Source organism: Echiichthys vipera, assembly GCF_963691815.1.
Source record: "Echiichthys vipera genome assembly, chromosome: 18".
NCBI lineage: Eukaryota > Metazoa > Chordata > Actinopteri > Perciformes > Trachinidae > Echiichthys > Echiichthys vipera.
The window spans coordinates 13401369-13427149 of NC_139843.1; the positions used below are offsets into that span (position 1 = coordinate 13401369).

General features: G+C 42.4%; 1 protein-coding gene across 2 annotated transcripts; it reads right to left on the bottom strand.

Moving 5' to 3' along the window:
- Positions 1 to 2755: 2755 nt before the first annotated feature.
- taok2b (TAO kinase 2b) lies at positions 2756 to 25018 on the bottom strand (the record flags this gene model as incomplete). 2 transcript variants are annotated; one of them, XM_083932886.1, is made up of 20 exons in its annotated part: positions 24543 to 25018; positions 22210 to 22350; positions 20604 to 20675; positions 20416 to 20517; positions 19592 to 19637; positions 19356 to 19452; positions 18973 to 19086; positions 17172 to 17263; positions 16922 to 17015; positions 16591 to 16672; positions 15749 to 15916; positions 14666 to 14872; positions 13766 to 14019; positions 13351 to 13528; positions 12988 to 13116; positions 12502 to 12705; positions 11982 to 12221; positions 6060 to 6272; positions 4783 to 4965; positions 2756 to 3700 (listed from the first exon to the last, which is right to left on the bottom strand). In XM_083932886.1, exons 2-20 carry the CDS (start codon positions 22339 to 22341, stop codon positions 2756 to 2758), a joined length of 3552 nt encoding a protein of 1183 aa, XP_083789012.1. In that variant the 5' UTR covers positions 22342 to 22350; positions 24543 to 25018. The 2 variants fall into 2 exon arrangements, with proteins under 2 accessions (XP_083789012.1, XP_083789011.1); XM_083932885.1 differs by lacking the exons at positions 2756 to 3700; positions 4783 to 4965; positions 6060 to 6272 and having other exon boundaries at positions 8037 to 12221.
- Between the last annotated feature and the right edge of the window lie 763 nt (positions 25019 to 25781).

Consider the following 25781-nt stretch of genomic DNA (forward strand, 5'->3'; position numbering starts at 1 on the left):
GACAGAAATGACAGAACCTGATCGATTTGGTCCGATAACATTTCTAAAGTCTTGGATTATTTAACCCCTGTTCAAGTTATCTTAAACTGGAAGTTAGCTGGGTTGGATTGAAAGTCTTTTGTGATTGGTGAAACTTTAAAAATTCAAGTATGAACCTGAACAATGTGAAACCTTATAACTGACCAGTTACAGCCCCGTCATTAACATTCTAATAATAATGCCGTCTGAGTAAAGTACATCAAAATCAAGACAATTGAATGTGTTAATATCAATTTATTATCTTTTTTTAAATTACTTTTTAAAGCACCCCATTTCTTTTCCAATACATGTGTTAAGACCTTTCTTCCTGCTCCTCCTCAGGCCTCGGAAAAGCTTGATTTGGAATATTTAATAAGGATTTCAACCCCTCCCCTCCCTCCCGAAAACTCTGCTACACAGATGAGCCTGTGCTGCTTCTTCGTCTTCATCTTTCGTCATTGGGCATGACGCAGGAACTGAGAAGGAACTCTCGCCCACGTCCTCTGACACTGTCAACCAGCCCGTCTAAAAACACTACCACACAGACCCCCCACCCCCCCAACACAAAGGCTGTCCTGAAAGCCGCCAGTCTTAGTTTATATAAGGAGTTTATGCATGCACTGATTCCAACCGAGCATTAAGTAGTAGGTTATACAGGGAATTGTCTTGAGCTGGTGTTTCTGAGTCATACAAACAGCAGGGTGATTATCTTTTTTTTCACTTTTTTTTTTCAATAATAATAAAAAACAAAGTCCAGTTATTACTGATCTCCTTTCAGAAGCATCATATGCACCATGAAACACTGATTGGTGTCTTCATCTGTTGGGACGGGCTGCTGCGGTCACTGCTGCTGTGCCGGCACAAGGGGGTGCACATTCACAGCAGCTCAGTCGACACCCGTCCCCTCACTTCTTCCTCTTCTTCTTCACACACCACTTGCACGCTGCACCCTTCAGATTATCAACTAGGATTGTGCATGTCTCTCTTCATCTCTATTTGTCCGTGCTTCCTTTGAGAGCTTCTGTGTGGACACTTATTCCTACATTAAAAACAAATAAATAATACAAAAGGAAAACCAGCGTTTACATTCCAGTGCCCAATTGTAAATTCTTCTTCTCTTTTTTTTTCTATGAGAGTCCAGGCGAGGAGGTCAGAGTTCACGTGAAAAGTGTAGGAGTGTCTTTTAAAATTTCAATTTTATCGTCTAAAAAAATGTGGCAATATAACTAGACTTTACCGCTCGACACACACACACACACAGGAATCCTTAACAATTATTAATAATCCCTTATTAATAATCATTAACACCTTGAACACACACCATACCTGACAACAGTTTTATCATCTATATTTTTTTACAGTCAAAAGTGGGCCCTTTTTCGTCTTCGCAAGAAAAATGTGAACATGATTACAACAACAATTACATCAGGATTAGTTATGGTAATATTGACACCTATAGAAAATGCTGTCGGAGTTGTCGCTCTAAATCTTGAATTCAATACTCATTTGAATATATCAAAATTACTAATGTTATCTTTGATACTCTATAAAACCAATCACTTGTTTTTGTTTTTAATATTTCCATTAAATATGTACAGTAAAGATCAAAAATGTGGGACGAGTGAGCTTCGATGCCGGTGAGACTTGGACAGTTACGGTACGTTTCAAATGTGGTTCGATCATGTTTACAAATGGGGTTTTTTGTACATCTATCTCATGCATTGGAGTGACTCCCATAGACACCTATGTTATTTAGATACTCAATATGTCATGGATGCCAGAAAGCTTTTTTTTTGTATTTTCACACGTCCACGCACATGTTTCTCCTCATCACAGCTGCATTTTTAGGACTTTTGACTTTACAAACATTCTGTTTTTAAATCATCTTGCAGTCATCAAATAAAAATTTTGATGGCACGACATCCCTTTAAGAACCCCTTAAAGGCATTGGTGACGTTCCAAGAAACTTGTTTTTGTGATTTTTTTATACACTTAATACAAAAAAATTAACAAAACAAACAGTTGTAAATCAATAAAAAGTGTTTTCCAATCCACCGCCCCAGCAGGCTGGAGACTACACCAACCCATCCTTTGTGATTCTCCCAATTTTTCGAGTGCTTGCTAGATACATCTGGACGCTACAGACTACATACATGTACATACACAATGCAAAACCCCCACCCCTTTCCCTCCCTGTCCTCTCTCTTTCTCCATTCCAGCAAAGAACATCATTGAAGAAGACACGGCTGCCGTCCCCTCTCTCTCTCTGCAGCTCTGGGAGAACAAAACGGGCCAAAAATATCCCTCCTTTCACACTTCCTGTCTCACTTTTACACAGGCAGTAACAAAGATAAAAACATTAAACGAAACCTGCTCTTTTTTAAAATCTAATATCATTTAATCCAGTGGGATTACAGGTGGTTACATTCCTCCCTCCCTCTTTTATACCTGTGAGAATGGGAGAAAACCTCTCTACCCACCCTGAGTCTAAAGGAGCAGGAAGCAGCTCAATAATGTCAGTTTGTCCTCTCGTTGCCTCTGATGTTGACTGCTTTACTGTGCGTTAAGGGGAAAGGGTGATATACCTAAATCCTCTGCATTTCAGCTCTTTCGGGAGAGAAGAGATCAGTCGCTGAAAAGGACACGAGGCGAGGTGGCAAGCTGAGAGTATTGAGATGTTACCTGTGATAGCTACCTTCCTAAATCACCCCCACCCTTCATGCTACCACCCTGCCGTCTAAGAGTAGGACAGGTGGGAGCCATTAGAGATGTGTGAAGTGACTGAGGTGCTTCGGCTCAGGACGCCGTCGCTGCCCCCGGCCCCTCCAGGCCCCCCGCCGGACGCCGTCCTCCTCAGAGGCTGGGGGCTGTTCCTCAGGGCCATCAAGCTGGGGGCCCCGCGCACACCCAGCCCGCCGCCGGAGTAGATCCCCCCCTGCGAGGAGGAGGAGGAAGAGGAAGAGGAGGATGGGCCGGAGATGGAGGGAGGGGCGGGCGGCGGGGGAGGTAGCATGGCCAGGGACTGAGAGGAGGAGCGTGAGGGCAGGTGATGGGAGAAGGGCAGGGGGTGTGGGTGGGCCAGGTCGCCGCCAGAGCCTCGCACTCCAGCCCACTCCCGCTCCCTCTCCTTCTCCCGCTCCCTCTCTCGGTCTCGATCTCGCTCCCGCTCGCGGTAGAGCTGCGGAGTGCTCTGGTGGTGGTAGTGCTGGGGCAGGTGGTGGCGTTGGTGGTGAGAGGAAGATGAGGAGGAGGAGGATGAAGAGGAGGCTGAGGACCGGGACGAGTGGTGCACCTCCCTGCCGTCTCGCCCCAGCCCCAGGGCCAATCCCAGGGCGTGGGAAGAAGAGGAGGACTCGCTCCTCCGGTCCCCTACACCACTGCTGCTGCCAATGCCACTGCTGCTGCTGCTGTTGTGGCTGCGGCGGGAGTGCTGCTGCGGGGGCACATTCTGCGGGTGCATGCCGTGGCTCCAGTGGCCAGCAGAGCGGGAGCTGGGGGGCGGGACGTTGGGGTAGCCCTGCATGGGATAGGCCTCACTGGGGATGCCCGTCAGCGCCATGTTGCTGAAGCCCAAACGCAAGCTCTCTGAGTCGAAGGACTCGATCTCGCTGGCCTGCCGCTCCAGGAGGGTGCGGATGCGCTCTGAGCGCTCGTTCTGCAGGGACAGCATCTCTTCCTCAATCTAGGGAAAGAGCAGGAGAATACACATGAAAACCATTCTCTTTAAATTGTAGATTTTGCAAATGTGAAATGTTTTTCAGAACTCACTATCATTACTTCTACATACTTCTTTACTAAAACCATCTCTCCACAGGATGAAGGCTGTTTTAGAGCTCTTGATCAAAAGCCTCTGATTGGCTCGCGATCGTTACCTATGTTGGTTGGGTTGGTTAGGTTTAGGCATCAGGACTGAGATTGGGGCATACAGGTAAGCCAATCCAACATATTCTCATCCCAACTCGTCACATATGGACATTTTGTCAGGACTCTTTGGCGTCACTTGTCAATGTGCTGGGTAGCTCCGTGCGTTAAAACGCGATGCTCCACTAGGGTCGCTGTTTTAAGTACGGAGAACGAGTGGTTATTGTTAGTCAGTGTTGAATTCAAACAAAACTATGTGGTTATGTCCAGGCAACAACCCACTCGGGAAGGGTTAGGAATAGACTGTGTGTGGGGTTACAATAATGTAAGTGCATTTGTAACATAACTACAGTGACGCATGGGACACAAGGGACATGAACGGGACACAAACCGCGGTCTGGTGTTCGTTTCGCCCATCCACCATCCTGACCTCCCGCCTACACGGACTTTAGTCACCCTTTAACCTGCAGCACTTGCTCTGAGCGTCAAACGCTGCCGCAGATGGGTTCACAGTTGAAAGCTGGGTGCATTTCATCCAGACGCACAACACAGAGCGCCGTGAAAAAATATGTGGTATTTGATGCATTGGGAATGAAAACGAGCAGGCCATCACAGGCAGAGAAGTGTGGGCCATGCAGACCATCCATTCTAGCATGAACCAGAGAACTGCCCTGTTGGACCTTGTGATGAATACCATTGTTAAAGGTGCTATTGTTGTATAAAATGTTAAGTTAATTGCAGAAGTGCCAACATAGGAAAGCAAAAAGTTACACCTCCATCAGCAGTAACCGTTCATTTTACAGTCTTCTCTGCAAGCTCAAGTGGATTCCTAACTCAGCAGAGGCTTTTACTACATTTTAAGGAGCTTTGCGTTCATAGAAGTGATAGCCAAAGGACTCTAACCCTCTGCTCCAGCAGGGCTCGACGGATGGACACCCTCTGCTCCAGGTCCTTGACCTCTCTATCGTGCTGCGTGTCGGTGTGGATCTTGATCTTGCTCTGGTAGGCGTTAAGCAGCTCCAGCTCCTGCTGCAGCTGCATCCGCAGCACTTTGTACTCCGCTTCCTGGGTCTCATCCAATCGCAGCTAGGAGACAGAAAGAAGAAGGAGGGCCATGAAAAAATGGATCTGGCACGATAGTACGGGCAATGAATTGTGCTTTTGTGTTGAGGAACAGTTTAGAGTTTGATGGAGGTAAATAAAAGAGAGGGAGATGCACAGGAGAGAGGAGAGGATCGGGAGTATGGGCTGCAGAGTTTTGTTTGAGTAAAACAGGTTTGATCAGTTTGGGCCTGTATATGCTGTATTCGTGAAACGTGTGTGCATGTGTATGCGTGTGTGTGCGTGTGTGTGCGTGTGTGTGCGTGTGATGTCCGGCTCCAGGAAACAGATTAAATCTTAATTCAAAAGACATTCTTGATTTAAAAAAAAAAAAAAATGTTTTCTGCCCTCTGGATGAGTTTAACACACAGACAAGGGCAGCAGGGATTTGGCTTACTGGGCTTACGTGGCACGCTGCCATGAGAGGTAAAGTGGCACAGGGCGTTATGTCATTGAAGGGAACGAGACGGTTCGTTACGTGCCATCCTCTACATGTTTCGCTGATTTAAAAGCCTGGGATTGAGAAGATCTACGGTTTCTCAAAACTGACATGGTTCTACTGGCGGGAGTAAATGTCAATGTGAAGAGGAAAATAAAGCCTCGAAACATGTCTCGGCCCATGACGCATAAAGTGTTGTTAACTGTAAGAAAAATACAAAATAGAAAATAATTCCCGGGCAAAAAAAGGTAATATACATAACACTCCCTGAGGATGAGAATGAGGCATCTCTCGGGTGGTAGTGTTAAGTTCGACACTCTCGTATATATTGTAGGTCATGTAATACGACATGAAGGATTTAAAGTTTAATCACTGGGTTGTTTAAAGGGAAACTACTGCACAGGTGAAACAAGGTTGTATAAAGCATATTGTGGCTCCACAGGGAGCTGCATGAGGTCTGATACATTGAAAAGTGATGTCACTTGAATGTGTGGGATGAAAAGAGACTTTTGATCCTTTTTGAGGAACCAGGAGGCTGGATAGCGGGCAGGCAGGCGGGCAGGATGGCGGGCGGCCCCAGGCTCAGCAGGGGTGGTGTGGTGCGAGTGTGAAATGAACGACGTCTCCTTGCCTTACTCACAGCCTGTGTCGACAGCATATCATTGATGGAGTGGTCATACTGCTCTGCCAGGATGGCCAGCTTACGGGTCTGCTCATCCTTCAGCCGCTTCAGCACGGCCTTGTGGTCCGACTTGGGCGTGTTCTCCAGCAGGTGGTTGCGCAGCGCCTTGTACTGACGCGTCTGGATCTTACAGGTGTCCTGGAACTGACGCTTAATCTGTAGCTCTTTGGACTGAAGGAGAGAGGAGAGAGAAGCAGCTGGGCTCAAGCGCTCCTGTGCTTTTGTAACTGAACACGGAGATGGAAGTTAAGTATGGAGGGCGGGAGCTGCCAAAATCAAACATGAATAAATAACTCCAAAGAATAGGATTAAATATATGCAACTAATTAATAAATGATAAAATTAATATATTATAAAATGATAAATATTTTTATTAAAGTAAATAACGCTTGAATTTATACAAAGGTAAATAAAGCAAATTCGAAGATCAACTTATGTCACATTTGTTTCAATCAATTAATACTTATCTTCATTTTTAAACATTTTATACTAGTTTATTACTGTTTTTATAAGTTTTTCTTGCAATTGTTTAATTGAATATTAATTTAAATATCAAGTCATTTATTTTTATTTTGGCAGCTTCTGTCCTCCACAGTGAAACACAGAAAATCAGGGGGAAAGTACATTTTATAATCACTTCCTTCTAATTTAGCAAAAATGCTGACATGACTGATGGTAAAAATGCCCACAATCAATAATCACAAATTAAAGTATAAATACCTGTCAAATGCTGAATCTCTGACATCATCACAGCCAAAATGAAAGACACAGGAGCACTAACTCTGTACACGCGTGTTAAAATTTCAGTCTGTTCATCAAGGTCTGACAACTATATTATAATATATATAACTGTTAATGCTTCTTTACGCTTTGTTTTACATCTTGCTGCTTAATAATAATCATTTTCCGTTGTGGAGTCGCACACTTGATTTGAACTCAGGACTGCGTTCATTTTCTGAGTCATATTCAATCTGCGACCGATACAATGAATCCACGGACATTAAATTCATGTGTGTGTTTTTTTTAATCCCCATGTCTGGTTCAGGCTCTTTAATGGGGTTGAAATGAATTAGCATGTGTGATTACTGTACATTACATTTACGCAACGTCAGATGTTTAACTTTGCAATAGATTTTAAATGGATGCAGTTATTTTATTGCAATAAAGGTCATTTGTGGGGTCTCAGGTTCAAACAACTAGACCATAAACAATCTTATATATATATATAAAATGTGAATATCATCAGGATATACAGTCTATATCTACGTATATCGGTACCGATACAAACAGACTACTTAATTTGAAACTTGTTTACATTTTTGTAGTTGATTAGATATCAATCATCACACTGATCTGTACAACTCCACGTTCAACTTCACCACACCACAGACTGTACAGGTTGTAGCTGCTGCTGTAGTGGACCAATCACACGGCGCATTAAAGCAAAGGATGCTTGCGTGTTCTGCTGGACGCAAAACCATACCAAGTCATTTTTGTCGAGATTTGGTTACAAAAAGAATTACATGCAGGTAACTTTTGACAGGAGGAGGTTCGATACCTCTTGGTACGGAGTTATTTCAGTCGATATCTTAAAAGGTGTTGAGTCCTCATACCCAGCCCTACACATCAACTAATAATATTAATATATTAAACATATTTCAACTATATCATAGATTAAAAATAGTGCTACACAAAATGAAGGTGGATGTTATACGAAGGGAAGGGCACCACAGACGCCGACAGGGATCAAATGTGGGGTGATACGAGAGGAATGATGAACAAAATGATAATAAAAATACAGTAATAAGATAAATGGCTGATAAATCAGGGGGAGAAAGTAAACAAATGAAGAACAGTGGTAATAATGGAAACAAAAATCATAAAAACAAACAAGACAATGATTTTCACACAAAATAATTTATTTTTTGTGTAAAGAAAAAAAAAAGTATGACAAAATACTTTTCTATGCTTGCGAGCACACAGCCATACAGTACGCCAACACTCATGCAGCGAAAATGAGAATAAAAGGACAACAAAATGGCTGCCAAACAGAGTGCAGTATTAGGTCTTAGAAATACTGCATAAATAAAATATTTAAAAAAGAAACTCACGGTGATATAACTCTGTGGAAACGGTGTCACAACAAAACAGAATACAAACATGTAAACATACACAGAGGAACAGGAAATAACTGATACTGAAACACAAATGTAAAAATCAATGGCAAATAAGTTACATTCAAATAAAACAATGTTTGTTGTGAAACGTCTTTTTTTAAAGCTAGACTTTGCAAATGCAGGTCACCCAACACAAGTGCCCTACTTTCTTCTTCTCAATGGGTCCAACACAGTTAAGACTGAGTTTTTCCTACTCAGTAATATTCCTCCATGTAAATGGCTCAAGTGTCATCCTTTCAGTACAGTACAGGGCACTTTTTCCTACATAATAAGCATTTATAGGGACTCGTTCAGTTTTACTCATCTTAACCTGGTTTCCCTTGCAAATATGCAGATTTTAAAATCATTAGACCATCTATGCACGTCACAACTGCACATTTACTCCTAAACTCGCGTCATTTGACTTTGTTGAATTAAATGTACACATCAGAGCACTTTGGTGTTTAAGTCTTCAAATTGACAAAAGTATGAGATAAAAAAAATGGTGCTACCAACTGTTCTTTTTGGTCCGACTGTAAAGCTGAAATGATTGACTGATTGACAGATTCATCGTTTCAGTCATTTTAAAGCAAAAATAGAGAAAGAAAAACGCCAAATATTCTCCTGCTCTAGCTTCTGAATTCAGAGGATTAGTTGCTTTTCTCTCTCATTAATCAATGTAAACTTATATTTTATAATATCTTTGGGTTTTGGACTTTTGTTCAAACTAAACGAGTTATTGGAAGAGAGCTTAAACTCTGGGAAGTTGCATTTTCTTAACGTTGCACAAGCTAAATTTTAATCCCCCCAAAAATAATCGGCAGATTAATTAATGTAAAAATCACTCTAAAATCAAGTGATCTATACTCCCACATTATTTTTTTAAATGGTCTTTGGGACAGTGCAAAATTACCAGATATCTTCTATTCATATGATGAACTTTCACATTCAGTAGTTGCATCAATCTTCAGACTTATTTTGTGATTGCATGTCTCAAAAGATTGTCTATATGGCTTCATATAAATTAAGCTACACTGAAATATTAAATAGATTTGTTTTCTTTCACTATTCAACGCATATCCTGCTTCTTTATGTTTCCACTATAAATTTCACTTCACAAGAAACATTAACATTTGTGCCAACAGTTGTAACTCTGCACTGCTGCAGATTTATAGGTTTATAAAGGGCAGACATATCTAAGTGTTTACATGGTAAATCATAACAAGATTATTGCATAAAGCACAATAATATAATAATAATAATAATAATAATGTATCTAACTAGAATATAAATATTTCACCAGCTGTAAATAAAAATATCCAATGATGTGTTAACAAGAAACAGTGAGCTGGAGAAGTTGATTGTACGATTGTTCTGGTTAAATGGCACCAAACTTTATTATTTTAATAATAATCCTATAACGTAAGTCCTTTCGCCAACGGTTTTCCACATGGACGTAACAGAGAAACTACGCTTCAAATGTCCTTCAGTGGTCCCAGATATTGCTGTTCAGCTGTTTATTGCACTTTTATACTGACTGAGGGCTAGTGTTCAGGGTGATGTTAGTGAAATAATTAGGTTGTTTTTCACAGTATTCAGCTTTGGGGAGTGAAATTATAGCCACAGCAGCTATGCAACACTGTCATTTTTGTTCTAAGCACTGAGAGACCAGTGCTCCCTCTGAAATAAGACCACTATAAAGGGAAAACAAAAGATTGCACAAAACCGGTCTTAAAAAATAACCATAACAAATATCCGTCTTACAAATTAAGAGAAAAAATAATAAAATCAAATAAAAACTTTTACAAAAAGCACAATAATGAAAACTTCACTGGGTTTGGTACAGTAACCGGGGGGTCGGCTGCATGTTTACGTCTGCAGGGCTCGCCGATTCATCCGTACGGCTTGTGTTCACACGTTTGGATAAGCTTCAACTGCCAAAATCACTTTCAGCCAGTGCACACACGTCAGATGTGTGTGTGCATGGTCAAAAATGTCTCATCTTTAAGAAATCTGACCAAAAACCAGTTTTGGAGTTACTGAACAACAGAGACATGTGGGCCAAAAAAATCAAAAAGACACAAACGATGGTTGAACAATGGAACAAAGAGCAGGATGATGATCACGCTCACTCTCACACACATACACACACACTACCAGCATGTTTCCTTCAATTTTTCCTACACTGCTGCTATCTCCACGGCCTAATTTTCCCCCTGACAAACCTTCCAGATGAAGTTCGTCTCAGCCCACACTCCCACCTTGCCTCGTCACGGAACAACCTCTCTTCCCTCCTCTGTCTCTCCCTCTCTCTCACCCTCCTCTCCCTCTGTCTCGTTTCTCGGACCTCCCTGGGCAGCAGGCGGGGGAGCCTGCTAGGGTTCTTCATTTTCAAGAGGCCCAAAGTTTGGAGTTTGACCCGGGCACTGAGCGGCAGCTTTTTAAGGAGACGTCCGGCAAGCTTTAGCACTATAGAGTTTGCCAGGTCGGCAAGGACACCGAGGGGGCGTCTACTGAAACGCCTTACCCAGAGAAAGCCCTTGGCCAAAGGGGACGTGTTACTGCAGCGAGCCTGATACTCTAAAGGCAAGCTCTTAAGAGGGACTGGGATTTTGGACTGGCGCCCACCCCAGTTGCGCCCTGCTTTGGGAAACATCTCATAGAGGCTACGCTCTGCCATACCGCCCAGGACTGACTGGCACATGGCAAACAGGGGTCGAGGCAGGCGGAACAGTACGCGCATGCAGAGGCGGTTGACTTTGCGGGGTGCGTGCTGGAGGAAGTCGCGGGCGGGCCTGACAATCAGCACCACCACCAAATAGAGAGAGAGGAAGAGGGAGGGAGAGCTGAGGAAGGAGGCTGAAATCAAAATCATGGGGATGTAATAAATCCCCAAACTGAGGGAGAGTCCTAAACTGAAGAGGCCGCTGGCCCACATGCTGAGGGACAGGTAGGTGGAGAGAGACAGAGAGCAGCATGAACGAAGGAAGAGGTACGAGAAGAAGAGCGCCAAGAAGGCCAGCTCGGCGGAGAGAAGAACAGAGGCCAACGAGGGGAGAGGAGGAGAGCGACGGAGGGAAAGGAGGAAGATGGAGAGGAGCAGCAGAGTGAGGTTGGAGGGCTTGGCGGCAGCAGAGAGAGAGAGGAGGAGGCAGATGGCGTGAGAGAAGAGTGAAGGGAAAGAAGTCTGGGCAGGGACAGAGGGGGGGACAGGTGTGGGCTCCAGCTCCTCTGTAGAATCAGGGAAATAAAACTCAGACAGCTCATCGATCACTCGCCCACGGAGCTGTCTCTTTTCTGGGGACAGGGACGAGATGAACTCTGACGGACAACCATCGGCCACGCCCCTGCCCTCTTCTTCTTCATCATCAGTGTTTACGTGTGCAGTTTTGTTGTGAACGTCCTCGTACTCCCACTGCACACCTTCTACTTCCCTCACCTCAGACCCCTCTTTCCACTCCTCTTTCTCATCCTCATGATTTCCCTTTGTTTTATTGTTGCCATCTAACTCATCTTTCCTTTCAACCACAGGGACCCCAGCACCCTCGTCCACCTCCAGTCCTATATAGATTTCATCATCCCCCAATACTGCACCATCAAGCTCATCCTCAAAATCAGCGGCCTTTTCCCCCTCTACTCCCACCGCCCCCGCCTCACTGTCCCAGCCGCCGCTCGGCTCCTCTCCCTCCTCAGGAGACCACAGGCTCTGGGTGCTCTCACTCACTTTGAGGCTCTTGGGCTGCTGGCGGACTTCAACGGCGTGTTTCTGACGCAGCTCCTGCTCACGCCTCTTGTTATACTCCATCTGGTTGGTGAGCTCCGTCTGATGCTGCGTGCGGATCAGGTCTGCCCGCGTGCGCTGCACTAAACCCAGCTGGCGGAACTCCAGCTCCTGGGTGGACTCGTGGTGACGGAGAAGCATCGCACACTCCAAGTCCTTCAGAGTCTGCTTCTTGTTCAGTTCCTAGAGATGAACAGATGAAGAGGCGCGGAGGATATTTAATATTGGGATGAGAAGAAACATTTTTACAGATCTGTGAGAAGAATCAAAGGATAATTTACCACAAGTGTATTTCCTATATATTTATTTAAGAAAGTGTTGATACATTTCTAAGTTGGTATATAATCACACCAAAAATAGAAAACAAAAAAATTTAAAAAACAATTCCATGTGTCTTTTTTTAGTTTTCAGAGAATTCAATTGTTGATCCAACATTGACATCATTCTAATTTTAAAAAGGTACCTCTCGGAGCAGGTCCTGCTCCAGGTTGTGGCGTGCTAGCAGCATCTTCCTCTTGTACTGACGACACTGTAGCTCATAATACTGCCGCTGCCGCCGCAGCAGGCCCGCCTCTTCCTCCGCCTGCAGCTGCTGCAGACACTCCTTCTGATGAACCAACCACTCTTGTTTCTCCCGCTTTGGTGTTGACTGGTTCTCATTGAGCTCCTGGAGAGGAAATGAATTCAAATGTCAATGAACAAGGAGTACAGAAGTTTTAACTGAATAGGCTGAAGGATCGATGTGGTTTGTACAGTGTCATTTCAGTGCCACTCATTTAAGTGGTGATAAGAGTTCTTATCAAGTTAAATTGGATTTCAGCCTTATGGTAGAGCTGATGAACAGCAGACAATTCATGCAAAACAGGAACTGTGTTTATATTCATGATTCTCAAACAAATACTTTTGTGGTTGTCAGCTGACTGGTGATAAAAAAAAAACCTAGAAGCACCTCTTTGAGCTGCTCCTTGCGTTGCCGATACTGCCGTTTTTGGGACTCCAGCAGACCCGTCAACTCCTTCTTTTGCTGGCCCAGTATGTGCTGTTGGAACTTCTTTTCCTCAGTGAGGACAGCCTTTGTCTGAAAAGAATCCAAACACAATCTCATGAACGTCACGGTTGTGAGAAGCACATATCACCGATCTTCCCCCTTTAGGCAGTTATGTTGGGGTTTTCCCGCCTCTGTCGTTCTCTTCGCATTGATCCCACACCTCTGTTCAAGCCGTGTGCTTCTTAACAAGTCTACTTTTCTCATCTCGTGTTCATCTTTCCCTCCGTTTTTTCTCTCACTATGACTCACCCTCCACCAGCTCACCTCCTTCTCAAGGATAGCTGAGTGCTTCTTGGTGAGCTTTTCTCCCTCCATTGAGAAGCTGTTCCTCTGATTCTCCAGCTCTTTGTCCAGTCTTAGCTGGTGCTCGTCCATTTCTGCCTTCAGCTTGTTCTCAAGGCCCATCAGCTGCTTCTGGTGCTGCCGCCGCATTCGCTTGTACCTGTGAGGAGACACGGGGCATGAAGTTGGCTAGAAGGAAGGAAAGCTATTATCCTTTCCAGTAAGGTTTTTACTGAGGGGTTTCTTTATTCTCTGTTGTGTCTGTGGTGTCTTTATTATTTCCAGTTGTTGGACTGTAAAACACTTTCAAACGATTAAGAGCTATACAAATAATCTTGAAACATTATGACTTTGTCTTCCTTTTATATAAATAAACAGCGTGTATGTGGCACCTTACCCAGACATCTGCTCTCTCAGGGCTGAGCCCTGCTCATGTTCCTGGATCTGACGAGTGACGAGCGAGGCCGTCCTGATGGTGGCAAAATGGTCTCTGCCTCGACGCCGTCTTCCTCCTCCTCCTCCTCCTCCCCCTCCTCCTCCCCCACTGCCGCCACCGCCGCCACCGCCAACACCACCACCACCAGCAGACAAAGCTTCTCGTTGTGGGTCAACCTCTGGCTGATAGGGATCATCATAGATGTTGTCATGGCTCTGCACAGTGGACACCAAGAAAAGAAGGAAACAGAAGAGAGGGAAAGGATTTATGACAACAAAGGCTAAAGAAACCAAAGAACTAAGGCATTTTCCACTGACTAGTCTTTTAATTAAATGTCATCCTACTAAATATTAAACAAGGGACGTTTATCTATATTATATTTAAATTCTATATATTTTAATTTGGCTCAGTTAAGATTTTCTGTTTCTATTCTGTAGGTGGCAGCACTGACATGTCTACAGTGCAGCTGCAGGTGGAAACGGGTGCTGCTATTATCTTCCATTTCATGCAGGTGGTGTTGGTTTGCATGTGTAAAATTGATCTGACAATGATAGTTTGTTTAAATCAAAAATGAGTAAATTAAAGATATTAAGACAAAGTAAAAGTGCAGTGAATCACAAGAACAAAACGTATGCTTTCAAAACCTTTAAAGAATTGACGTACTCATGTAAAGCATCTTACAACTCATTTTATTTCTGTTATATTATTATGATATAAGAGTAAGGAGAGATCGCTTGTTGGTTCTCTCTTTTAAGAAACACACTAGGCTCTATGTGAAACTGGTGGCAATGGTGTCGAATGCTTTGGGAGGGACACTCCTCGACATACACTACCCACAGAGAGTAAAGAGTTTGGACTGACCAGGGGCTTGTGCAGGACGGAGCTGTTGGAGGTGACGGTGTGCTCTCCCTCCTGCATCATGGCCATCTCGCCGCTGTCATCCGAGCCGTCTGCCAGGCTGTTGACCGAGCTGCTCTGGGAGCTGGCGCTGATGGACATGGATGGCAGAGAGTGGGAGCTCTCCATGCTGTTGACTGTGCCGGTTCGCAGCATATACTGCTCCACATCCTGGTGGGAAAGAAGAAGGGGATGTTTTTTGTCAAAACACTTAAAAGTTTTGGGGAAAGACAACACTTTTAGGACGGTTTCTTCACTTCATAGGGGGTTAGTAGTGGGAGTAAGGTAGAAGTTGACCAGTTTATGGCAAATGCAAATGTGCTCATTCAATGAAAGGGCAGAAGTAGTCCACACACTAGATAATGCTCCCATGAAACACGTTTATTACCACCAAATTTGTTTAATAGGAGCATTATCAAGTCTGCCGCCTTTACTTCTGTCCTATATATGTTCTTCTGTCCAGCACCTTGTGCTGATCGTATGAATGTGCATGCTTTTGTGAACCTTTTCATGACTTATCCAATGAAAACCTTTCTGAACAGAAATACAGTAAAATATGCAACAAACTAACACTGAGACAAGCCTACACTAGGAAAGTGCAGCACTACATTCTCAGGATTCCTGCATTTCCTTTTTCGAGGGAACAACCAGCTGGAATTAAATGCTGATGGAAACAAAGGCTTTTGTATGGAGAGGAAGGGGCCCTAAGTTCACAATATATATTGAGAAGTACAATACAAAGGCAGGATGGATGCTAAAAAAGCCTTTTTCCCATAAATACCCTGAAACATAATATACCCTCTTCAAAAATAAAATCACTTTGAGGATTTTTCATTATCGCAGATAGTACGCCAAGTGACATTTCCAATTTCATATTTACAATATATGACTTAACATACAAAATAGTATTTCCACGTGTTTTTTCAAGAGTCACTGCCTCATGCTTGTGGTTAGCAGGACATGCGACAACACAACGCACAACTCTGAGGCGATGCAAAGTCTTTCCACCTCACAGAAATCAGAATTTATAAAGTATCCCATTATTACCTCTTCCTCATCACCTCCTTCCGGGGCAGGACCGTTGTGTGCCTCATGAAAGAGGATTTTCTTCATCTTCCGGTACTGAAGGTTGTCCAGCTCACGGACAGCATCCTTGGTGCGGGCGATCAGGTCCATCACAGCTGTCATGGGACGCTCTCTGCATAGGAAATGGTGCTGGGTGGATAGAAGTGTTAAGAAAATGGGTGAATAATTAAATGGTCCAGGGATCTTTTGGGTCTGAGATCAAGTTGGGGTGCTGGTTTTGGGGGGGGCAATTTTTGTTAAGATGATCTAGATTTTCTGCTTATCCACCAAAATAAGTTGCACATCGACTACATGCTGATGATGACTGTTCCTCCACTAACTGTCTGCCTTTGAAGTAAAGGGAAATTAGGCAAATGATTTGTATCCCCAACAGCAACAAGCTGACCTGCTTGTTATGCCAGCGTATGCTTGAGCCAACTGGAATAACAAACGTAAACAGAGACATCTATAGTATTTAATTAACATTGAACAGCTGATTAAGATTAAAAAGTAAAGGGAACACTTTGATTCAAATAACTAATATAATTTGAATACATAGTGTACAAAGCTAAATTAATTAAATTGATTATTGTTAAAAAACAATTTCTGAGAGCATGGTATGTGACCTACACATAACATACACCACATTCTTTAATTAGAGCATACAGATTAGATTAATTCCTTCAATTTAAAACAATTAGTCCCCTGGATGAAGGCTCTTCTTACTCAGATTTCCTCTTGCTTGATCATAAAAACCATCTGTAACAAAGACCATCACACGTCCCCGCCTGCCTTCATGTACAACATCAAACAGTACTTTGTACCTTGAGCAGCACATCAGAGGTAGGTCTGTCCTGGGCGATCTTCTGCAAACAGGAGTCCACAAAATTCCGGAAATAATCCGACCTGAAAATGATAAAGCATTATTCAGCACTCCTTCCTTACCAGCCATGATTTCACCCCTTTTAGACTTCCTGGAAATGTGTATAAAATAAAATAAATTCAATCAACTCTCGTCCTTTGAAAAACATGTTGAAAAATCCTTGATAACATCAGAATCTATTTCATAAAAGAGAAATTTACAACATAATCTCAACGTAAAAGAGATTAAAATCAACAACAAAAGGGCATTTAGGAAGTTTCACCAACTCTCACCAGTGATTCGACTGCAACACAGGGCTCTCATTCTGGGCGATGTGGTATAAGGCACTCATAGCATTCATGTTGAACAGAGGAGGCTTCCTTTCCGCTAGAGAGTGACAAAGCACAACATCGTGTGACAAAGAGTGGCAGATAAAGAACAAACAAATGAGAGAGGAGAAAGCAAAGAAAATGGATGCTTTCAGCAACTAAAAAAAAGGGGAAAAAACAAACAAGTGTGGACCATTTTATGGTCATCTCTTACCCAGCTCTATGCAGGTAATGCCAAGTGACCACACATCCACCTTCCCATCGTACTGACCCTCGTCCATGGCCAGGATCACCTCAGGTGCCATCCTGCATGGAGGACACAACAAAGCAGTTCAGCCATTTCCCTCTCTTTTTCTTTGATCCTGGACCAACAGAGAACTCACTCCCCACATGTACACCACATGAATAGACACCAACATTACCAGGGTTAGGCTGCCTCATGTAGAATAACAACAGTAACCCGATACCAATGAATAGTGGACTTTTAAGTCCTTGCGAGAAAGATTCAGCGAGTGCTGAAAGGATTAGATGACAGACAATGAAAAACTAAACACTTGCTTGATCCAGCACCTCAAATACATACATAAATATACTTATACATACAAAATATGTAAATAAACATCAGTGTGTCAATGGAAAAAAAAACCTTTCCAACTAAAGGCTCAGTTGCCCTGCAGTTGTTCATGTTTGAGATTCACTCTTTTGCATGCTTTTAATAAACGGCTGCAGCTTGTTGGAACCTTTTCACTTCATTCTTTTCAAGTTGGACAATAAATGAATGACAGTCAGCCAGAGGCGAGAAGTCGGCAGGACTAAATACCATTGGGGGTGAGAAGAGAAAGGTGTTCCAATTAAGGTAAAGGTAGGCTTATCACTAAAGTAGTCTTGATTTGTTCATCCTACTTCCCCCCTATTTATGACACCATTTGTAGTCTGCATTTTTTCTGCAACAGTCATTTAATATATTTCCATCAGTGATTATCTCTCAATATAGTCGTTTTAATTGTAAGTGACAAAGTCTGCCATTAATGCGCTGGATTTAAATCCCCTTCACACCAAAAGGGATTCACAGGAAATCCGGCATGCATGTAATCGAGCATAATTCTATTTAATGGATAACAACAGCCTCACTGTTCACTGTCTTTACAGCGCGTCGGAGCTGTATTAAGTTACTGTTAATGCGAACAAAACATTTCCAGTTGCTCCAATTAAAAGCATTCAACTGGCTAAACATGGGGTGTCTTTGCCGTGCAACAGTCAAAGGAGGGGAATACATTTCATCATGGTAAGAGCTAACTGCGATGTAAAACAAGACAGTGGTCATTTCAAAGTAGCTGCTCAACGAGTAGGGCTGGCTATGTGCACCGATACCTTTAAGCTATTGACCAAAATAACCCACTACCAAAGTAGATTTTTAACATTCCCCAGTCAAACAATACCAGCATAAGTGGTATATAAAAAAAAAGAGACCATTTGTATGTTTTTGCCAATCCCCGCAAGTGTTTGTAGATTTAATGCAACGTGTGATTGGCCCTGTAACACAGTAGCTACAACCCATACAGTCAGTGGTGTGGGAAAGTCGAGTGTGGTGTATTTGGATGTGTTTTAAATGAAGTACCTCTTTTGTCCATATCTGTTTATCCTAAAGGTAATTTTTCAATAATAATATTTACCCAACCCTACCCAGTGTTTCCAGAGTTCTGGGATGTTTAAACTGCACTTGTTGTTCCCACAGTAACCGGGACTGCAAATCAACCAGGAATGTATTCTTGCGGATTACAACTTAAAAACAGCTTTCAGGAATATTAGGATACAGGGAGACATTTAGTGGAGCTTACTGTAAGAACATCGGAGGGGTTGATGAAATTGTTTAGTTAAAGTCTGTTTGGGAAAGCTGACGAATACAGACGTGAGAACGGCTCAAGCTTTGTGGGTGTAATTCTTATAAATCCACAAGTAGTAACTGTGATAATGATAATTGATGAGGATGACAAGAATTACGTTTGATGTCTTACCAGTAAGGTGTTCCCACAAAGGAGTTGGCTGGGGCAACGATGGAGGCAGAGCCAAAGTCTCCCAGTTTGACCTGGCCTGGCTCTGTTAGCAAGATGTTTCCTGCCTTCACATCCCTGAGAAAGAGAAATGATCAGATAAGAGAAAATGACTGGTCAGGAAAATTGTGAGGAAGACAAAACAGATAGAGACACATAAAAATGTACTGTTAGATGCACTAAAATGTGTTGCTGCAGTGTGTGAGCACAAACACGTTGCATAAGCCCATCTCAGGCAGCACAGTTTGTGCTTTCTCCCCTGTATTTGTTTTGTCTCTTGTCAGATGAAGTGTGGAGGAGGAGAGCAGAATAGACACAGATAGTGAGAAAGGGAATGGGGGGGTTACCTGTGAATCATGTTGTGAGAGTGAAGATACACCAGTCCCTGCAATGCACCATGGGTTATGGCAGCTATTTCCACTTCCTGGAGGGGTTTCTTGTGGACTGGGAGAAGAGGGGCATTAGGGGATATCAGGATTTATTAATGTGAATGACTAAAATATAATTAACTCATTGCTGTTAATCTGAATTAATTAGTGTTAATGTCTTAATTACCCATTTGTCTCTATTATTTCCTACTTACCTTCTAAGAGGTCAGAAGCTGAGCCCAAGCAGTACTCCATCACCAGCTAGGAGAGGCACAGATGGACTGTTAAACTGCACGCTGTTTTAGAGAGTCTAACCCAAACGTGTGCTCAAACTTGATTACTAAAAATAATCAATGCAATTATTGCATCAAAACTTTACTTATTAGTAACTATATAAAGCACACTACGTTTCACCACAGATGATTATAATGTTCAGGCTCATGCTGAGGACAACATGGACAGCTGCCGTGAAGAAGACACGATAGCGCAGATTATAAAGTGGATGAAGACAGAGAAAATAGCAAGGGGAGATGGAAAGAGAGAGACCAGAGAAAAATGACAGAAAGTTTCCAAAGTTTGGGATAATTTTAAGATGAAACTAAACAAAAACACTGTACAGCGTGTCTAATGTAAAACGACAATGACATGACAACTTTATTTTGCAGTTTTCTCGTGTGAAAATGGAAATGCTGCCGTTTTTTAATCTGTCCAATCTTAATGATTATTCAAATGCAGTGGAAATGCCTAAAGGTGACTTGTAGTTTCTCGTTTACTTCCTGAGTTTAGTTCCTGGAACTTTTTGGTCAAAAGGGGCTATAAGCATCGAAAATACAATTTGAGTGAAAATCTACAGGAACATGTTTGTATGAAAGGGGCTGTTGAATCGTGTCTCGCTACGCTCCCCAGGCAACACATCTTTGTTTTGTAGTAACAGCACGACCAAACTGAGAAGCACCTTTGTAAACACAAAATAATACCTTTCATGAATGTAACATAGACGGCGAACAGAGCTGCTCCATTTACAGACAAACAAACTTACCCATGCTGTGTGCTCTCTCAGGTAGCAGCCGTGGTACTCAACAGTGTTGGGGTGGCGCAGTTTCTGGAGGAACTTCACTTCCTTGATGATATCCTGCCATTTCTGGAACATCAGCAGAACCACGATCATTGATGAGCAAACCCGACCGCTGAACGGATCTTACATCTGTGAGAGACGACGGGTCTTACCTCATTGGACTGTTTGCCACTATAGGACATCTTCTTAATGGCCACCACCTCATTGGTGCGGATGTCATGGGCCTAATGTGGAAAGGTTGGGGACAACAGGCGATACATTACAAACGGTAGAGGTGCCCCTGCTTGAGAACTCTGGGATTCATCTGCCATTTTTACATCAGACCAAGCAGAGAAATCACCATTACATAAAACAAGGATTTCTGCTGAACCTCCTTCCCGCTGCTGCCCTCTCCCGCGGATCCCTTCATCCATGACTAGCTCCTTTTCACCCTTCATTAAACAGAGCTTTTTATCCACCTCTTGTGAGTTGTCCTTGACTCACACAACGCTTTTACCGTCGTCTTTTGCTTCTCTCCTGCCACCTTTCAACTGATAAGTTTGTCCATCTTGTGTTTTTAACCGCAGAACCTTCCTCACTGCTGTCCCTCCTGCCTAAAAAACACAATCTCTGACCCACAGCCTCACTCTCACCATCGTCTCTCAGCTATTCTCCTTTGTTGTGCATATTTTTCATTGAAATGTCTGGAGGAGCTCAGTATTAAAAGCTAGTTTATTCATTTTATAAGCTATTTTAGTAGCTTTTTGTGAGGTGATAAAGATGTAACCAATTGTGTTATACAGACTGATGATATTGCTCATATTTATAGCAGGCTCCTGAATTGAAAAACAATGCTGGGGATTTTTTAAGCTCAGTGGAGTTTTTGGGTTGTACCGTCACTTGAGCATACAACTAACAATCAAAAATCGTCAGACAAATAGAAAGTAAATCAACACATTTTAGAATGATTTCCATTATTACTTTAATTTATATTACATTATTTACACTATTTTTTGATAAATTAAGTCCTTCATGTCTCACCTCTCTAGTAGGGCTTCAACTCACGATTGTTTTAATCAGATTGATCGATTCGATGCCTTTTCTCGATTAATTGATTAGTTGTTTGGTCTATAAAATGTCAGAAAAAGTTGATCAGTGTTTCCTAAAGCCACGGATCTTCAAATGTCTTGTTTTGCCCACAACTCAGAGATTATCAGTTCACTGTCCCAGGGGAGGAAAGAAACCAGAAAGTATTCACTTTGAAGCTGAAATTTTGTGTGAATGATTCAATTATAAAAACAATTAGAACTAATTGATTAATCCACTCATCGTTGCAGCTCTTCTCCCTAGCTAGCACCACATCCCTGAAAGGTGCACAATATGGACATAAATCAATGCTACAAAAGTGAAAAGGAATAACAGGAAATCTTTCCATCATCTCAAAACAGATCACATCCAAAGCCAAAAAAAAGCTTAATGCAGAATTCAAGAACAGATTTCCAAACGGGTTAATTGTCACTCAGCCTGATAATTAGACGCCCATATTCTGTTATACAGATGTATTCGCATCAGCAAAGTGTTTCTAACTTAACCTCGCTGATATTATTTTAATAATACCTCAGCCACTATATTCCCTTTCCTGATAAATATCTCAGTAGAATATAACTTTGCACCTGAAATTCATATAGCTCAAATTGTAACTTTTAAATGTTTACTGTATCCGTATCATGAGGCCAGCTGACAGAGATGAAAGACCAAACACCAAGGAAAGTAACTCACGAAGTAGACTGCTCCGAAGCTCCCATGGCCTATCTCCCTCAGGTCCGTGAAGAGCTTCTCAGGGTCCTCCCTGAAGAACAGCTCAGCCACCTCCGGGTCCTTCAGGCTCCCGGCCCGCACACTCGATGGCATGGCCAGCGCCTGGTAAGCGTGGAAGAGAAACTGGCTGAGCATCTGTTATTGGACGGATTACTATCATTTGTGTTGGAGACCTGGGAAATATGGTCACCAACTTCTCTATGCATGCACGTTATAACTTTACATTATTAATTGCATCTGTTTTTATAAAATTAAATAAAGAAATAGGCTCTAGTCTGTGACAGATAATTGACACACACATTATCTACAGTTACGTAGCTTAAGCATTTATTTTTAAATATCCAGCACAGAGCTATTTCCTTTGGAAATGAGATTATTACTCTCAGTGGGTTTCTCTTGGTTAAATAAAGGATATAACAATCTCTTGGTTTGCCAGTCATCACTTTTTTTTTTTTTTTTTAGAGTAGAATCACTTTGGTTCAGCATGTCTGGGGCTACATCTGCATTTAAATGCTATATAACTACAAAAATTAAAATCTGTCGGCTAATATGGATGGAAAATATGAAAATACCCATCAGCTTCAAATGACCATTCATTCACCCACCCATTCAATTACTTAACAACTCAACTTAACATAGCTCTATTTTATAGTTTTTACTATTTAACATCACAATATTTGAAAAATAGATAAAGATAAACCAGATAGAGTACATCCAGGGCATATATACTGAATCTGGTGATACATGATGCATATTGTGCAGCTTTTAGGTTCTGTGGATCCAATTGGAAATGAGGAAGAAATGAAAACCTGTTTCGGCTCTTGTTTTTCCTCATCTTAAAGTAAGACCCGAAAATCCTCACAAAATGCCTCACATGTTCATTGTGCTAGACAAAACAATCCTCTCTGACAATGATTTTGGCTTATCATTCACTGGTCACCCGCCCACACACTCAGCCTTACGGCAGTCACATTCAAACACAGTACAGCAGACAACAGCAGGCCGAAGTTCACAAGATAAAAGTAAACTGCCTACCAGTTTAGCAGGCCCATGACTTACCTAACAAGTTTTACCTTTGTTTAAGCACAATATCTCTCTGAAAACGTCATCAGAGGTTTCCTGACCATTTGTAGAAATAGAGTCAAAGGAGTGGTGTTCACAATGGGATAACCACTGAGGACCACAGTTCTGTAATAAATGTGGTGTTATATATACTGTCTTTCAAAAATGCTGTTGACACATCTCCAATTAATTCAAATGAACATGTATTGTGTTTAACAGTAATTTGTTTATAAATTGGTCGTCAATATCAAAAACATTAGTGATTCAATTACTGCACTGTGATTATAATACTAGATGTTAGCCACTAAAGAGGGTCCACAGGATAAACCCATATAACTTTCACATTATTTTGGAGAGTATATATTAATTGTACTAACTGTATAAGTGTGGCTATAGTGCAGACAACAACTGTTCATTTGTGTGATGCACTGTCTGTCAAGTTAACAGCCTGGCATGTGGTATATCATGGGACATTAGGATCTTGTTAACGGGGTATTGATCTGGAAATGTAAAGCACATGCTCCATATTCTTTAAGTGGTCAGTGACTGAACAACAAGGCCTTCGTGTCAGTATTTCCACACAGTTCAAAATAAACATGCATCAGATGAAAAGTTTATTACAAAGATTTTTTTTTTTGGCAGCCAAAGAGGAAGTTTGTGGTTCCCTTTGAAAACGAGAAGTTCTTTCAATCTTGAAACTTAAGCCTAAAGCAAGCTCTCAATCTGTTTTTAAAGGGACCCATCTATTCCACACCCATCCCTGACACACTAGGGAAGAGGCAACAAATGACACAATTGTGTGGTTTCATTTAAGATGATCTCTTTCACGTACATGGAATTTTCACCCCTGGGCACATTGTGGTAGACAAAATGCTTATTGTCCTTGGTTGGTGAGACAGAGAGAAAAGTAGTGCTCTCCATAGGAGCTTATCGGTATCATGTACAGTGTGCATCTCAGCTGTGCAAGCTAAGACGGCTTTTGCACTTGGCTGGTCAATTAGGCTATCTTTGCTCTAGCTCACCAAAGAGATGCATGACATGTCAACAGTAGACAACAACAACTCAGAGGCTGAGTAGGTTGTTCAGGCTGCAGGCCAACAACAAGCCTCAATGTCAACGTTTGCAGCACCTGAAAATGTTGTAGTTAATAACGCTGGGTCCTCTCCCCCTGCAGAGAGAGAGAGAGAGAGGCAGCTGCTTTAACGTGCTGAATGATTTATAACATGTCTTACCGTGGCTTTTGGGATCCACTGTAGCTAGCTCAAGAGCTAGCTAACCCGGCCTGGCTGGAAAATGTTGCTCTCACTCCCCTTTTTCCTCCGACACTGGTGTCTATTCAACACGAACAAACCATATTGTGTCTGTCGATGCTGTTACTCAAACGCCCCTCCATCCTGATGCTCCCACTCAATACGACAGCTGCTAGCACGTCTGCACGGCTAGACATGAGTAAAAGTGCCAGTCAATTAAAGTGACAGCTCGCTGAGTGACGCCTGCCAGCTAAGCGAAGAGAGCCCGTTGCTAACGTTAGCTCTGGCTGCTCTTAGCAACGCCGCTAACTCAATAACGTAACGCCAGGAGCCGCCGCGGACGTTTTCAATGGGAAGCCGGTTCATTAATTTTCACGGGTCCGCTCCGTGCTGCACTTTGTGCTGTCATTACGCGTAGTGTTGTCGGCGAATTTCGGCTCCGGTGTGTGTTATTATTATCCCCATTTTGTTCGACTCTCCTCCGTTTTTTGTTCAGGAGTTCATGATGGCGGAGCGGGGCGGGAGCCGAGAGGAAAACGGAAGTGCTCTTCTTCTACGCTTCGGAAAGCAGGCACACAGCTGCAACGGTGACCCCGCGTGGCCCAGGAGGACTTGATTTAAATGTATTTAAAACATTTACAAAAATAAAACAGGAAAGGTCAAACAGAAAGAAATTATATTACACAACTAGAAAGACAGATCTCATTTTTATTTTTGCCATGGAGTCTGAAGCAGTATACACCCTTTCTCCACAGCTCATTGTTAGTTAGTTACAGCTTCCTCTGTCATACATTTATTATTTCTTTATTTTCTTTCTTTATTATTGTTTATTTTTTCCAAAATCATCCAATTTTTAATATTAATAATAATAATACTAATAATAATACATTTTATCTGTAGTGCACTTTTCATTCAACAATCTCAAAGTTCTACATAGCAGAATAGAAAAAATAAATAAAAAGAAGAAGAAGACTAACTACTTTATTTATCCCGCAATTTTCACTCTTATTAACACAGGCCCGAAATACACACATGCACAGACAGGACCTATACATGCAATTAAGGAGAGATGTTGGGGGTTCGGTGCCTTGCTCAACAGCAGGAGATGAACTGGCACCTCTCCAGCCACCAGTCCATGCTCTGTACATGGTCCACACAGGGACTTGAAGTCAAGTCACCTATGGACTGAGCTACTGCCGCCCGAAAAGTAAATAATAAGTT